The 17,105-nt window shown below is 41.5% G+C and overlaps 1 protein-coding gene across 3 annotated transcripts; it reads right to left on the bottom strand.

The window, feature by feature from the left end:
* Positions 1–1,505: 1,505 nt before the first annotated feature.
* On the bottom strand, positions 1,506–16,895 carry LOC146383675 (AP-4 complex accessory subunit RUSC2). Of its 3 annotated transcripts, XM_084935071.1 has the most exons (11): positions 16,592–16,895; positions 16,357–16,465; positions 10,348–11,746; positions 9,774–10,047; positions 8,676–9,683; positions 6,751–6,827; positions 6,469–6,643; positions 6,282–6,387; positions 6,145–6,191; positions 4,832–5,495; positions 1,506–4,699 (listed from the first exon to the last, which is right to left on the bottom strand). In XM_084935071.1, the coding sequence occupies exons 3-11, from the start codon at positions 11,689–11,691 to the stop codon at positions 4,588–4,590; spliced, it is 3,807 nt and encodes a 1,268-aa protein (XP_084791197.1). In that variant the 5' UTR covers positions 11,692–11,746; positions 16,357–16,465; positions 16,592–16,895; the 3' UTR covers positions 1,506–4,587. The 3 variants fall into 3 exon arrangements, with proteins under 3 accessions (XP_084791197.1, XP_084791196.1, XP_084791199.1); XM_084935070.1 differs by lacking the exon at positions 16,357–16,465; XM_084935073.1 differs by lacking the exon at positions 16,357–16,465 and having other exon boundaries at positions 8,775–9,683.
* Positions 16,896–17,105: the final 210 nt, after the last annotated feature.

Raw genomic sequence — 17,105 nt, 5'->3', positions numbered from 1 at the left:
CTTCCAGCTGACAGTCGCTAGGGGTCGCCCTTGAGCGTTTTCCCAGAATTTTATTTTATTATTGTTTTTGGTGTGTGTATTTGTATAAAATATTACTTATATGAAGAAAACTATCACTTGAAACTCTCTCTGAGATGAAATGCTGCTTACTCGACTACAAATATTTTTTGGTGGGGGAATAAATGGAGCCGATAATCTGTTAACGGGACTGAACAGAAACGTCTCAGCTCTGTTAGCGAGCACAATAAAATCACCAGACCACAGACTGTGCACTTCCTAGCAGACATTTTAAAGTCTTCTATCGGGAGAGGTTTCGGTGCTCTTGTTGGTTCCATCAGGACTTTGAGCTCCATCAGTTTGTTTCAATTTAATTCTCTGTATCAACCAGGAGGCCGAGCGCTGCTTCCTGTGTTTGCTTCCACATGGAGAAATACCCCCCCCCCCCCGCCAAAAATAAAAGAAGTGGACAGATCTTTTTTTTCTTTTCCAGAATTCTGAGAAAACAGTCAGAATTCTGACTGTTTTCTCAGAACTCTGAGGTGGGCACCTGCAAGCAACTAGCTTCAGTGACAGCAATGTGTTTATTTTGAGTGTCTTCATAGTTTTATTTTTGCAATACACCAATTTAAACTTCCAACAGTGCAATTTGAGTTCTGGGCATCCCAGGCACTATACAGAAAGGCATAAAGCCAAACATGACGAGTAAAGACAAAAGGACCAAACCATAAACACAGAATGAAGACAATAAAAGGAGACACAAACTGAATCACTGTCTACTGTTAAAAACAGACGAGGCAGTAAGCAGAACACAATATATATATATATATATATATATATATATATATATATATATATATACACACACATGTATATATATATATATATATATGTTCCCTAGTTAAGACCTAGAACATTCTCGACTGAAAATATGTTAAAAGTTTATTTTGTGACCCAGAACGAGTAATAAGAGTAATATTAAAACTAAGTAGCTGCTGCCATTGTTGGAAACTGGAATTGACTGGGCCGTGCTATGAATTCTGTTATATTGTGGGCCACGAAGGATACACCTGACCCATCCTTCAAATCTAGGGAAAAGGAGGGTGCATTTGTTGGCCGCATTTGGAGGAGTCTATGAATTTGGACCGCCTTTGTTGCGTCCCTGTGACATAATCGGCCTACAAATGTGACCTCAGGAGGATGCAGCCTATGAATTTGGACACCCCCCTTCTGTCTCCAAAAGTGCAACATGGCAGCTCCCACAAGTGGGATATGTCTATTCCTACACCATCCTACAGGGTACCTTTTCCTGTGTGGACATACCTTTGGTAAACCTTCCCAGACTGCACTGGAAAAGAGCAGCAAGTCAAAAAAATACCACACATCCCAAAATACCACACATTACAAATGATCGTAACCAGCATGATGAAGTTGTAAAATTAGTCAAATCCTTTCAAATCACAAGCAGTTAAATGTAAAGACACAAAAAAGAAAAAGGTGAATACATGTGAAGATGTCAAGTCTTTATTAACAGGTTGATTGTCACTGGGCATTAGAGGAAGCATTCGGGGGAAAAGAGAAACTATAGGAAGAAGGAAAAACTTAACAGACCTCATACTATTCAATGAAAGTCACATTTACCTCCATTTTCTTCCATCTTATCTCAATACCAGTCAATCAAAGTATACCTGACACACAGTTAAATACCTGAAACGGCCACAAGGTGGCTTATGTGGTTAACATCACTGGAAGACCTGAAGGCATGCTACAGTATTAACCAAACAGCTCTACACATTTAAAAGTTCCATGCCAAAAAATGTCCAGAACAAAATCTGCACCTGTAAAAACATCAAAGGGGAGAAAAGCAGCGAAAGGAAGTTGAGAGATCCAATGAAGACAGGACGACCTTCTGTACTTTTGCTGACTCGACATGCATTTACAGTAAATCCATGCTGTGAATATGGAGAAGAAAGGCAGGTTACTGGGAATAAAACCATCACTGACAATCTACTACAGGAGGCTGGTGTGTGTGAGTGTGTGTGTGGCGTATCTGGCACTGATAAGCATCTATTTCTTTTTTCTTTTCTTTTTTTCATCAATAAAATGACAATGACGGAAAGTAATGTGAGAAACGGGAAGTTTTGAACATCTGTCTACAACAGATTCACATTTTATGAATGACATCGGCTTGCAGGAGAAACATAATCACCTAATCACGGTTAGTCCACAAATCAGATCGGGGCAGTGGCCCTTGCTCATCTGTCTTGCTCATCAAACAATTTCCTGGAAAAGATTTTGGCTTAAACACACTTCTCTTGTTTATAAAAGAATCCAATAACATGCTCATCATTTAAATTTGGTATTAGGTACAAAGCCAGCATATTAAACGTTGCAATGCTGCAGAGGATTTTGATTTAACGCCAGCGACACTTTTTACGTTTTTTTAAAGATGACACAGGGATTTGCTACACTCTGTTGCATTATATCTTCTTTTAACAGCATTTTTAAGAATTTGGGAACAGAGCAGTTTGTTTTTTTTGTTTTTTGTTTGCTTTTCAGCTGCTCGACTGCTGGGGGCGCCCTGTGTCATATGTTGTATTTACACAGAAACCTCCCAGTCTCTACTACAGCCATGATGCTGGAACATGTGCATATCAGGTGCTGACGTCCTGATATCAGTTTAATCTTCCTAGAAAATGACGGTCGAGATGTTCTCGAGAGCGAATGCTGCCCCTCAAGGGCCCAAAGATCACCAGTACCATCTTTACTTCGGACAGAAAGCGCCTCTATGATGCTCTTTTTATCATTTAATCACATTAGACTGCAAAGATGGTTCACAAAGTGCTTATTTTTGTTTTGTTTTGTCCCCTATTTTCTGAAAAGTGTTGCTGGCATCAAATTAAAAATTTGCTTAAAACCAATTACTTACCATTTTCAATATTTGATGCTGTCTTTTTCTATTTTTTGGTAAATGATGGGTTAAATTGTTTGCAGGTAATTTTATTCCTGTTTTTTTTTTTTGTTTGTTATTGTTTTTTTTAAAGATTTTATATGGCTTCCCATCTTTTTAAAAATAGATTTGTATTTTTGTTAGCCTGATCATATTTATCAAGTCGTATCTGACAACTTATGGCACAAATTACAAAACTCCACAGAAAAAAAAAGAACCAATTGCTGTACTCCCTTTTTGAAACCTCAGACTAAGCAACCTACTGAGCAACCATCTGCAGGTTGCAAACACACTAACTGGCTCTTAGAAGGTTTGTCACTGCACATGCTCAAACCGAATCTAAACCATTCAGTACGCAGTTAGGTACACCTTGCTACACTGGGTTGAACCTGGACTTCAGAACAGCCTTTATTCTTTATGGCATAGATTCAACAAGTTGCTGTAAACATTGCTCGGAAATTTTAGTTCATATCAACATGACTACGGATGCAGATTTTTCAGCTGCACATCCATGATTTGAATCATTACGAGGTCATAAAGGGATGGGCATCATCAGCAACAACACTCAGGTGGGCTGTGGTGTTTAAATGATGCTCGGTTACTCCTGAGGAGCCCAAAGTGTGCTAAGAAAATATCCCCCACACCATCACAACAACAACAACCTGAACTGTTGATTCAAGGCAGCATGAATCCATGCTTTCATGTTATTTACGCCAAGTTCTGACCCTACAGAAATCGACACTCATTAGACGAGGCAGTGTTTTTCAGATCTCGTTTTCCAATTTTGCGGACAGGAGTGTCAAGGTCCCAGGTTTGATGTGCTGTGCGTTCATGCTCTTCTGCAAACCTTGATTGTGACGAATGCTTATTTGAGTCACCGTTACTTTCCTATCAGCTCAAAGTAGTATGGCCATGCTCACCTGGCCTTTTTTTGACCATTCTCTGTATTTTAGAAACTGTAAACCGGTTCCTAAATTACCCAGCCTAGCTCATTTAGCAACTATTTTCATGCTCAGTTTGAACTTCAGCAGGTCATCTTGACCTTGTATACTTGCCTAAATGCAGTGGATTGCTACCATGTGACTAACTGATTAGATGTGCATCAACAAGCAGTTGAATAGGTCTAGCTTATGAAGTGAGTGCATATCTAATCCAATTTGAGTGACTAGTTAGAGAGCTATTATATCAGCATCACTAGGTCTTTTCCTGACATTTATAATTTCATGAATACTATATGTAACACGTTTCTGCATACATAGATAATTAATTTATACATTGACACATTATTAGTCTGATGTGAAGATCTGCCACTTAAACTAGCCTTTTTTTGCTGTTATGCTACACTTTGTGATGCTACACCCTCCCCTGTCCATAGCGCTAATTTGTTTTAAAAGCACAACATGGTGATAAGCTGATATTTAACAGGTACTCAGCAAGAACACAAAAACATTGCTTTGATTCACAACATTTGGTGTAATGCAAAGCTTGCTGAGTAAGAGCCAAAGCTGTTAATCTTGCGTTTTTGTGCTTTCTTCTCAGTTCTGCAGCATGGCTAAGCGCTGCACTTTCATCCAGTTAAGACTTTTGTTCTTACAGTAAATAATCCGCAGTCTGGCTCTCCCCCATGGAGGGTTTAGTTTTCAGCAGTCCTTGTCTGTTTGAGCTCCTCCTAGCTTCATGGACCTGATGGATTGAGCCAAGAGTCCAAGCTGTGATCGGTCCAAACGTAGCCACTGTGATGGTCGCCTGTGCCTTCAAAACAAATGATAAAGAGATAATGCTCATGAGTAGAGTAACACACTGTCTGGATAGTATCCTCACAAAGACAACAACTACAACAACAACTACTCGGGATTACTCGCTCATTCACTCACTGGTTCTTACTTTGTGGTTTGTGCTCCTGTGTGACACTGAGAAATTGCTCCCAGTGTGGATGAAGTACCAGTTGCTCCAAACAGTTTAGCCCAGCGAAGCCCACCCCAACAAGGACTTTGTGCCTGTTCGGTAGTAGGTGGATTTGAGATGCCACAGTCTTTTTCCACCTTTGTTTCTTCTTTCTTGTTGTCCATACTTATTTGAAACCAAGTATCTGTATGATTTTGGCTACAGTCCTCCATTCCATCCACAATGTCAGGCTCCTTAGGGCACCACTCTGGAATAGGAGCTAACACTGGACTCCTGCTGGTCTGCATACAACCACACTGTTGCTTGTTGCAACTTGAACTGTGAGAGCTGAGAGACTCTTGGCGGTGCAAATCAATCTGGTGTGAAATCTGACTGTAGTAGCTGATGCCTTCCTTTTTGTCGCCTTGCAGTCTTGGCCAGCTGGTTGCTAAAAGCGCTGAGCACGGTTGAGGTGGGGAGAGAGCCTGCTCCTCTGACCACAGCTGTCTGTGGCGTAACAGTCGGGGCTCCAGAAGCAAGTTGAGGTCAAAGGGCAACACAGAGAGTGGTTGCAGGAGAAGCAGCAGCTCCTGAAACAAAGGATGACAGCAACCCAGGGACATAGACAGGAACCCCCAAGAATGGTAGTAGGTTGTCACAACATCTATGAAGAAAGTAAAGGAAGAGATCACACACAGATCCACACATAAGCAATAATATTTTGATAGCTTGGGTTCAGTTTTTATCATGGGTACTTTCGACTAGAGCATTTAAAAACCTGTATTATGTGTTACCTTATTTAAAGTTGGATGCTCATATTTTTCATGGATAAATTTTCAATTAATAAGATAAATCTAGTCCTGGTATGCTTCAGAAAGACTCCAAACACAAATTCTCCAACATTTTTTCTACTGACCCGACATTCCTGGCGAGGGACAACCAGTCAGAAAAATTGAACTTCTAGGGAGACAGCCTTAAAGCGACAGGAGCTAAGATTTCCAGCTCCTGTACTATAGATAACTACTGACAAGTTTTTGATAAGCTTACAGCTGTTTAGCTGGTTAACCTGACTTTAGGTTGTTAGACTGATAGCATTCCCTAATTGGTGCTAAATCCAAAGAAGACAGCCAACAGACTGAAAGTATTGAGGAGTAAAAAAAAGCAGGATACAGGTGGGAGATTATGTTATTTCAAGAGTCGTTGCAATCCATTTAGTTGTTAAGCTCACTGAGTGTCAGCAAAAGTGGTGCACAAGCTGAGTTATGGCTCCCTGGAGGCAGAAATAAAGAACTATAAATTGCCTGTCGCCTGACCTTTTTGACTCTGAAGATGACTGAGCCAGAACTCCAAAGCTCTCAAGCTGTAAGAGAAGAAACAACCAAGAGAACATCAAAGGTTATGTTCTTCACACATCTTTATTTGCCTCATTAGTAACATCAAAGGTATTTACTTAAGCAGGCCCATGATGAAGGCTCTCAGTTTCATGCAGTGGCTGGTGAGCTGGGGACAGCGTCTGATTTTGGAAACAAGACTGTGAAGAACTCTGGTGGATGGACCTGTGTTAAACAGAGATTATAAAACTATATCAAAGGCCACAGAATCCTGGTTGGGCAAACTGATGAGACCCTTTAGCCTACCAATCCTAGTAGAGGTTTCGACCACACTCCAGGCGTGATTGCGGCGTTGTCCGATTATAAAATCCAGTTTGTGATCCCTAAGACCGTCCTCTAGAATATCCTGGATCGTTGGACACAAGTGTTCCAGGACCAGACCAGCGATTGTAGGACTGTAAGAACTGTTCCCCAGGCGCATCTGAGCCAGAGGAAATGTTATACATTATATTTTTTGCTTACACAATATACCTGCTGGCACATTTATATTGTGATATGTCAATAACAATGCTAAGGTCAGCAAAATACCTTTTCTTCAGGATCTCTGCTGCTGCCAAAATGAGCCATAATCAGATCCACCGCCCTGCTCACAGACCTCAGCAACCCTGGAGACACCAAACAAGCAAGTTGGACAGGATGAATTTTATTCAGATACAAAATCTGACAACTTTATACTTTATACTTGTTAAAGAGCATGAACTGGTGTGGTGTTAAGGTGTCTCTGTTGATTTCATTGCTAGTTAAAGCTTATGTGTGGTGTGATGCATGACCAACCAATGAGTAACACCCAGAAACTGTCAGTTTTAGGCTGATATACACTCACTGGACACTTTGGTGCAACTTTTTGACTGCCATCCAATCAGCCAGTTCCATGGCAGCAACAATGCATTCAGACATGTGGATATGGACAATGTCAGTAACTTAAATAGCAACTTTAATAGCAGTTTCTAACAGGAAAGGGAGCCTACAATTCACAAGAACTCACCAAAATTGGACAACAGAAAATTGGAAAAATGTTGCCTGGTCTGCTGCAACATTCAGAAGGTATTTGGCCAAAACTTTGGCCTGCCTTGTATCAACAATTCAGGCTGTTGCTGGTTGTGCAGCCAACAAATCTGCAGTAAATGCATGTGCTATCATAGCAATATTGATCAAAATCTCAGAGGAATTTTTCCAGCACCTTGTCGAATTTATGAGACGAAGAACTAAAGGCAGTCTGATGGCAAAAGCGATCAAACCTTGTACTGACAAGCTGTAACTAATAAGGTGGCCAGTGAGCGTATTTCTGTAAGCTAAGGATTCTGACAGTGTTCAAAATGTATTAAATGAAATTCAAAAACTAATTCAGGAAGCTTAAGCTTTCTAACTGCTAGACACAGCTCCACTTTAGCCCTGTAAGACTGGGACTGGCCTGGAGAGACTGGCAACCTGTCCAGGGTGACCTCTGCATCTTAGCTGGAACAGGCTCCAAACCCTCCACAATCCTGAATTGGATAAGGAAAAGAAAAATAGATGGCTGGAGTTTTTTTTTTATTTCAGTCCTCAATTTCAGATTTTATACTGGCCAACTGTTTCCCCCTAGTGCGACTGATTTGCTGCATTGCTGTCTCTCTATGTAGATTATTTTCCAAAAAGCCATATCTTCTTTTAATTGATGAATTAAAACTCTGGAGATGGATAGTTCTAGGTAGGGTTTGGTATAAGTCAGCTTGTTTTGGGACTTTCCTAGTACTATCAGTTTAAAATCATGACACTAGACTATCAGCGTGTGTTTCAAGAAAGTGTTCACTAACTGGGTCAATACACAGTCATAGGAGAGCAGGGTTTCGGGGTTCATTATCATATTTCAGGAATGCAAATGTCGAAGGGAACCAAAGATGAAAGAGTCGTTTTTTCCATTTCAGCAGCGGTCTTCAATGACTTGCTTCACCCTGTCTCTCTTCTTCATCTCTCATACTGGCTAGCCTCTGCAAATGTCACAGTAAATTCTTTATGCATGTTGATGCTGCCTGCAGTGATGCACCACATAGACTTTTTGCAGTTGTGCAAATGCCTCCTCTATTACTAATCTTTACCTTATTGGAAATGGTTTACATTTATATAACTATATTTACACCAAGCGACTTATATGATAGCACTAAAACAAAGTGATTGCGATATAAATCATTAACACTGTTTCTACTGCATCCTTCTCTCTTTTGTCCCACAGTCGCGCACACATAGGCTACAGAGAGGACGGCTCAGCCAATCCTGTGCTGGGAGAGTTAAAAATAGGTCATGTTTGAGAGGAAGCCCCTTCAGGGTATTCAAAGCACTGCTGCAGCACTGTGAGTCTTTATTGCTGCTCTTAACAACTCATCACCGGCTAGACAATCCAGTCACTTTTACTACATTTCAATTATAATATATTGACAGTATTTCACATCATTTATCAGCAGTCATCTGAGGCTCACTTCTCCTCTGAAGATGGCTGATAGACATGGACTCATAAGACGTATCGGGTGAGAGGTTGAACTCTGTGGGCGGCCTGTCGCTCAGGATCAGAGACTCACTGTGATGACTCTGATTTGGCTTCAAACTGTGTCCAGCAGAGTCCTGGATTTGCAGCCCTGAAGCGGCCAAGGAGAGAAGAGAACTCAGAGAGGAGAGAGGAGCCACTGAGGAGAGGGCAGCTGTGAAACTAGAGTGAAAAAAGCCTGAGTCAGCTGCAGGTGCCGCTCCACACTGTGGGAGCTTTTCCTGTGGCAGTGAGGTTTTGGGAGGAGAAACAGACACCTGCGAGTTTGGGTGGTGGGTGTCAGTGGTGATGGTTAAAGTGGGTGGGTTTTGAGACAATAGTGAATGATAGGTGGTGTAGTTAAGGGAATGATTAGCACTTTTAGGCTCGGCGCGCACTTGTCTTTGCTCAAAGGTGAGACTGATCAAGTCCTGGTAGGTGGGAATCCTAACGAGACTGGATCGATTTGGAGCCGAGACAAGACTAAGCAAAGTGTTAGCCTGAGTTTGGCCTGAATGTGGGCCTGCTTTGTCTTGCTCTTGAGCCTCTGTGGGACAACTAGTATGATGTGAATCCAGGCTGCTGTTTGACGTGCATGGACCGGTGCAGTCTTGGCTTTCACCCAACTGATTCCATGAACGCGTGCGGATGAAGCACTCTGGGCTTGGTGTGCAGGTGGAGCAGGTATCAGAGCTAGAAGGAGCCTCTAGGAAGATGGAGCAGTGGTTGTCTGTCGGTGATGGGTGAAAATCTGAAAAACTTTGGCTGCTTTTGCCTTTGAAACTGAAGGCCGGCTGCATGTTAGCAGTCTTACTGCTCTTTTTATTTAGATACTGCTCTAGCAGGCAGCCAAGGGGCTGGGACGGCGGCTGCGGCTTTCCTGCAGGAACCAGAACAAAGGGCTGGATGGGCAGCGAGGTTGGCCTCTGGGCTTTACTGTAGCGCACCACATCTGGACTTGGTCCTGAGAAGGACATGTAAGATAAAGATTTTTCACTCAAAATCACAGACACAAAGCAAAAGAACTGGATTTTTCTATTAGCCACTGCCTTACCCTTCTCAGTATCACAAGGATAGTTGTGCTCCTGGTCCTGCATCACAGATGGCTGTGTGGTTGCCACTCTTGCGTCTTGGCATTTACTGCTATGTGGGCCACACTGGCTGGGGCACAGCGAGCAAGGCGTGTGGGAGAGGTTCTGGATGCTATCTGCCTGTTTCTTTCTGCAGAGGGCTTTGTCAGTGGAGGTGGTTGCAACCTGGTAATCTTGGATCTGAAAATGAGAACAGTCAAACTGAACACCCGTCTCCTTTTGCTGGTCCTCTTTCTCCTGATGGGAAGAGAAAAAGCAAGGAAAAACTGCTTAGTTTCAATGACAATAATCTATCAAGTTTATAAATGCTGTTCCCAAAAGGTGGTCAGATTGTCAAAAGGGAACATTGTGTGCAGCAGCAAAGTTAATTACTCTTATCAAAGCTGTGTAACTGATATATAAAACATTAGTACATAATTTAATTGAGTCATTTGCCATTTCTTCTATTTGCAAATCACATTAAAATTATAGATCTAAAAACAGTACTTCTAAATCTTTTTTTTAATCATCCAAACACTATAAAGTTTTTTTTTTTACCTTCTCAATTTCATTCTGCTGTCCTTCTTTCTTCTGATCAAAACTGAGAAGGAAGGGGCTGCCTCTGCTCTGACCTTCGGGGCAGCCGGTGACACTGGACCAGGCCGGGCTGGGTGACTGGGAAGAGAGGTCACAAGTCACAAGCTTGTAGTACTTCTGGTTGGTCCCCATGGCCAGTGTGGCCTGGCTTTGAAGACAGGCAGTCAGGTCTGATACCTCTAGAGAGGAGAGACCCGCGGGTAGCTCCTCTAGTGAGTACAGATTGCAGTTAGAGTCAAGGCCCTGAGGGGACAGGCGGGAAGCAGAAAGCAGCATGTCAACCTCCTCTTTCGGAGGAGAGTAAACCGTCATGCTATCAAGTTTGACTTCTTCATTCTGACTTTGGGGGACAGGTTGGAGGTTGAGGAATACACATCCCTCTGATGACCCAGAGGGGTGAGCTGCAGGACTGCTAAGATCATGAGGTGTGGCAGGATTGTTGCTCCTGTTGTACATAGTGCAGAAGTTAACCAAGACGCCGTCAGAACTGTTACAGGAAGAGTCACTGACATACTCTGTGTGGTTGTTGGAAAGAAGCTCTGGGGAACATTTGTGTTGGCCGTGGAGGCAGCAGGACATGTTATCCTCCAGTCTGTCTGAGTCCTTCTCTAAACAAGCCAACATCGTGATGCCAGATCTGCTCATGTGACAGCACTGGCATTCAGGTGGCAGTGAGTCCATCTGGTTGGACTGGTTAGAGAGCCACTCCTGATCACTCTCACTAACCAGCATAGTTCCCTCATTGCCCCATTCACTGTCCAGGTTCCCATGGGGCATTGGGTATATTGGGTAATTTGTGGCGACATTACTTAGCGGCCAATTGGAATTTCCATGCAGCACAAACGAAGAGTCCTCATGATATCTGTGCAGATTATCTCCGTCGCTGTCTTCATCCTCTTCGTCCTCATTTAGCTCTGTACAGGGAAGGAAGGAGTTGCGCGACCGGACATTGCTTCTAGGCACGGAGCTTTCCTTCTTCTGGTGGGAACTCGTCTCTTCGGGCGACGAGGTGGATTCGTACTTCCAGCTTCCGTCGCTGCCTCCCTCCTCTTCCGTCCGGTCCTCGTTAAGGCTGCTGTAGCTGCTGAAAAAATGTCTCCGGTCACCGGTGAAGGCATGCTCACAGTTTATCGACTCTTGCTCTGGGAGGGACACGGCCCGAGTCAGGCCTGCTGAGCACAGCCGGCCTGGCCTCTTGGCAGAGCTGCACAGGGCCTGGACAGGAAGCTGCCAAGTGGAAAGCTGCACCACGGGGAAGTGGCAGGCTATCAAGGTGTCCCCAGAGAGACTGGATGCTCCAATCATACTTCTGGATAGGGCTGGACAACGAAAGCTGTCTCCATGTTCCTATAATTTAATCCTGGAAGAGTAATACAGAATAGATTAAATTTTGGGGATTCTGCAGAAATTCATTCAGAATTATACAACAGGAAGCTTGTACAAGTGAAGATAAAATCAGTATTAAGTACACTACATTGATGGAATGCTCAGTCTCTATGTACAGCCATCAGCTAACACTGACAAGCATTAATCATAACTGAAAACGTTTAGAGTTTTGTGCAAAGCACAATTACATCTTTTAAAAATATATATTTGCTGTTGCCATTTGCATGAGGATTTGTCTATTACTGCATACGTGCTTCTCATTTTTCTGTTTTCTTACCTCAGTGATTACTGCAGCTCAATGTTTTATGACATGAACAGATTAAAGAGAAAAGCGAGAGTGTACAGTTTATCAAGTGGATTTTCCAACTGTATATGCAGCTCAGGGGCCTACTTAAACATTTTAGTGTTAGATTTAAAAAAATGCATTTTCAAATCTGGAGTAAAAAAAGAAGAAGATAAAAACCTAAAACACATCTGCAAGCTACTGCTGTCACAGTCTTCTCCCTCAATTTACCCCACCGGTCCTGCCATCCAAGTCTGCTTCTAGCAGCCTACACTCCATAATTCAGTCAACCATAACAAACTCCTCCTCTCTCAGCCTGGGCCAACCACAGTCGCTCACAGTCATCTGGCTGCTCTGTAACTAGGGCAGCTTCACTGCAGAGTTGCTCCGCTGGCACTCCTAAGAGTAAATACACTTTCACATCACTTTAGTTAATTGAAAGTGTTCCATCATGTTCACGTGTAGTGCTGCTGACTTTGCACACACTCGTTTAAAATAAAAACATGCACAAAAAGAACAACGAGGGCCATCTCCCCTTCATGCAATAAAATAATGAGGACAAGAAAAAAACATAAATACAAAGCAAGTGCAAACTACATATAAAATATTCATCCAGTGGTGAGCGCTAATGATGTTCAGTCACAGAAGAAAAGTGTGTTGTTGTAGTGTTGTTTTATGACTTTAAACCAGACTGAAATTGGAAAAATAAAGAACAAAGTAGAATAGAGGTTTAGGAACAAGTGAAGTAGCTTCCTGAAAACAAAACAAGTGTCTGATTTTCCTCACCCACATTAGCTCAGTCAGTAATGGAGATTATGTTGATGGATGAGTGGCTATGATTACCGTCTTGCAGTTATAGGCCTTCACTGACCCATAAAGCCTGCAGTTTATATTCCTATCCTGACTCATATAACACGCGCAGTGAAAACTTTCAAGAGTCAAGAACTTAAAGATATGATTGTTTCAAATTTAAATGTGTAATGTGTTACTGATTAACTATTAAGGTTTTTTTAGATCTCTTATTTTCTTTATTTGAAATTTGATTGTACGGAGCCCCGCAGGGGACATGGGAGAAAAAAAAAATTAAGACGGACTTTTGCGAGATCTCGCAAAACTAACGCGAGATCCCGAGTTAGTTTTGCGAGATCTCGCAAAAGTCCGTCTTAATTTTTTGTGCTCCGTATGATTGCACAGGTTCACAGAAAAATATATTTAAAATACCATTTTTATGATTCTGGCTCAGATACAGGCTTTATATATCAGAGGTGTCAAACTCAATTTACAACAGTCAAAATTTTGAAATAGCTGACACCATAAGAACGATAAGAACGGTGAAAGACGTCCCTTAGCGAAATCTTAAAATATTTGTGTCATTTAGTGTGTGATCTATTAACAACACCTGATTAACAACCAGAGATAGGTGAACACACACACACGCACGAACACACAGTGGAATCCCAGTAAGAAGGGATAAATTCTCCACATGTGGATATTTAGTAACTGCACATTAATGTTTTATAGTCAAGCATCTTGTCTACATCCAGAAATACTTTCAATTTTCCAACCATGTTCACTCCTGTATAATCCTATCATCACCACAAGAGGAACAGGAGTTCATATTACTGAAAAATGTAAGCAATTAATGAGTTCGTTACAATTTTTACATTTTCCAAAACCATCCATTGGGACAGATTACGCAGATTTGGATTTCGCAGACGCTTTTTTTTAACACTGTAATGTAACTGTAATGTAATTCAACACATACATACTAAAATAACAATTGTAAACTTTTTTTGTTTCTTGTAGGAGTTTTGCTAATTTTTTTGACAGCTAATTTTTTATATTATGGCAAAAATTCACTTAGGGGACTGAAATAACAGTTGCAGGACAGCAGTGCTCATAAAACAACAATACACAGTTTACAATTATCATAATTCAGGTAATATAAAATATATATTATTAAAATATGCATGTCACGCCTGGCCATAAGGTAAAAGGCATACAGTTATCACCATCATATAGACGAGTTATCTTTGATTAAAGTACATTCTGTGTATTTTCGTGCTTACATGGGTTATTGCACATAACATATAATCACATCATATGACACAAAATCCTGTTTCTGGTAAATATTTTTGAATGATTATATTACATTTTTTAGTGCATGTCACACTTCAACTCTTTGTAATAAACCTGGTTTTCAAGATTGACCGTTTCAATTGACTGACAGTTTAATGGCCAGGTGAGGCCTGCTCCCTTGTTATATCATGACAAATAAAGTTGATTGAAATTCTGTACTCATATTTTATATATTTTACCTCATGTTGACAAAAAGAGGTGTCAGGGACAGTAAGGGGGGGGGGGGGGGGGGGTGTAAAAATCATGCAATTGAAGCTTTGAGAGACACAGCAACAACTTAAGGAATTGGTCCAAGTGTGCAATCAAGAAATGCCTGCATGAATGTAAATACAGAGTTCACAACAAGGCACAAACCACTGGCTACACTCAAGAACTAGCAGGCCAGATTAGACAGCCAGAAAACATCTGAAAGTGCCAGGTTTGGAAAAAACATTTTGGACAGACCAAGATGAATTTTTCAGCAGAATGATAATAGTAAGAGAAAAGTCTGGAGAAGAAGAGAAACAGCTCATTATCTGAAACGTACCACATCACCTGTCTAATTTTTGTGGAGTCAATGTTATTGCATGGACATATATGGCTCCCATGTGGAACTGGGTCACTGGTGTTTATTGATGATGTGACTGCTGATAGAAGCAGGAGCATGAATTGTGACGTGCGTAGGGCTACACTCTCTGCTCAGATTCAACTAAATGCTGCAAAATTGATAAGACAGAGCTTGATTGTGCACATGGATAAAAACCCAAAACATGCTCCAAAAGCAACCCAAGAATTTGTCAAGGCAAAGAAACGAGATATTCTTCAATGGCCAAGTTTGTAACCTGATCTCAGCTTTTCAGTTATTAAATACAAAAGTGAGGGCAGAAAGATCCACAGACAAGCAGCAGCTGAAGGTGGCTGCTGTAAAAGCCTGGCAGAGCATCTCGTGGGAGGAAACAGTGTTTTTGTGGGGACTTCAGGCAGTCGCTGACTGCAGAGGATTTTCAAACTTTTAAAAATAATGCTTATTTTTTAAAATGATGTTAGTTTGTCCAATTAATTTTGAGCCTCTGGAGATGAGGACTGTGTATTAAAAAAGTAAACCCCTTGAATTAAAGCTTAAAGTCTGCGCTTCAGTCACATATTGACTGTCTGATTTGAAACCAACTGTGGTGGTGTACAGAGGCAAATTTCAACAATGTTTGTCCAACAAGTTATGAACCTGAATATGTTTTTCTGTGTTTGTCTTTATTTCTTCATTTCATTTGTTGCAGATCATTTTTGGCTCCTTAGATACGAGGACATGATTAATTTAGAAATGAAAGCTTTTCCACTTCACAACTGCATAACAGCCTTGTTCATGGGCCATCATTCCCTGATGGTCTTGGAACATGTAAGATATTATAGCTAGATTTGACATTAGTATCAACAGCTATACTGAAAATAAAGGCATTTATGAATTTCAGTCCAGGTATGTATGGTGGAAGGTCTCAGAATCCCACTGAACCCCTGAATTATCACGAGTCACATCTATACATCAAGTGTCAGTATCGCAAACCTCAGCACATGCTGCTTCTGACTTCTAACCCTTGTCTACCTTATATTATGAAGGGATTTGCTCATAAAATGTAACTATAGTTATGTTTATTATTTAAAGTATTATCCATACTCGTAATAAACAAATCAGTTTAAGTTATTTGGTCAACATTTTGGAACCTTACACGAATATCAGTCCTTTAGTTTAGTTTCCCTTGAGTCACCTTATTTTCAGTATTATAATATAACAGGAATGTAGGCCAGAACCTCAGACTACTTGTCTGCAACAACATCACTGCAAAGTGGATACAACTCCTCATCTTTGCCGTAGTCCTCCTACCTTGCATCTCAAATATCTAAGCCAATCAAACCGGCCCTCTGCGTACTGGAGCGCATGGACATGGTTCTGATTAACTGAGCTGCTTCTCTGGAAATATCTGTCAGGTCTAGTTAGCATCAACCTGAAGGATGGATGTTGTGGTTACATGAAAGCAAAGAGGCCCAGACAGTGCTTGTGCTTGTTAAGAGCGATGATGCCCTGTAACTAGACAACATCAGTGACTGCTCATCGTGGTCTCCAGTTAATGTGAAGGGAAAGTTTCACGAGGATCTCGAGAATCAGAGATGATGTCTGACCTGCATCTTACCTTGCGGCCAGGTGTTTGTGTGCATCTACACAATGGCAAAGAAATATTCAAAGTGGCTTAAGTGGGACACGTTAGACAACAAGAGGCAGGGCACACAGGTAGCCAGCTTCTAGAAATAGCAAACCCACACACAAGAAAATGTGAAGTGACCAAATACGAGAACAAGATATGAGCTGAAGCACTTAATGAAAGGCAACATAGCAGGAGCGCAAAACGCATTCAAAGCAGCACCTACTTGAAAACAGCCGTCAGTTAAAGGTGATCTCCATCCGTGCAGGTGCTTCATGTGGATGCGGTTTGGTCCAAAAACGTACACTTTTTTTATTATTACGGACGAGACTATTCGACGCACTACAGCCGTCAAAGGCGTATTATGAAAGCTAATGTTTTCATCTATGTTGTCAGATATCTCCGGTTAAAACCTCTTATTCATAACTATTAATAAACACTAGGGTAATATGAAACCGCTCCGGCATTGAAGTCCCCCACAGACACAGCGGTCCCCACGCCGCCGCTTCTCCACCGGAGGATGGATGGGCTGTTGCGTCACGACCAGGTTAGCCAATGAGGAGGGAGAAGTTCCTGTTACTCAAGTATCCAAGACACCCGGTAGGAAGCAAGTAAAAAATACTTCAAATTTTCTTTTTTTGTTATTGTTGTTTTTTGTTTTGTTTTGTTTTGTTTTTGGCGGGGGTGGAAACGATAAAAGTAAACATGCTGTTCAGTGCCTCGTCTGATTGCTGACATCT

This window comes from Perissodus microlepis, chromosome 7, assembly GCF_051167445.1.
Source record: "Perissodus microlepis isolate ML-2025 ecotype Zambia chromosome 7, ASM5116744v1, whole genome shotgun sequence".
In the NCBI taxonomy this organism is placed as follows: domain Eukaryota; kingdom Metazoa; phylum Chordata; class Actinopteri; order Cichliformes; family Cichlidae; genus Perissodus; species Perissodus microlepis.
Note: the sequence above shows the minus strand (reverse complement) of the source record. Positions and strands in the feature narration are given on the sequence as shown.

Bases quoted from the DNA above. Each gene is read 5' to 3' on its own strand.
- LOC146383675 (XM_084935071.1), bottom strand. From the start codon at position 11,691: ATGATTGGAGCATCCAGTCTCTCTGGGGACACCTTGATAGCCTGCCAC. The intron at 9,684-9,773 runs GTAAGGCAGTGG...TGTCCTTCTCAG, and splicing joins TCCTTGTGATACTGAGAAGG to GACCAAGTCCAGATGTGGTG. The intron at 4,700-4,831 runs GTAAGAACCAGT...TTTGTTTTGAAG, and splicing joins ACAGGAGCACAAACCACAAA to GCACAGGCGACCATCACAGT.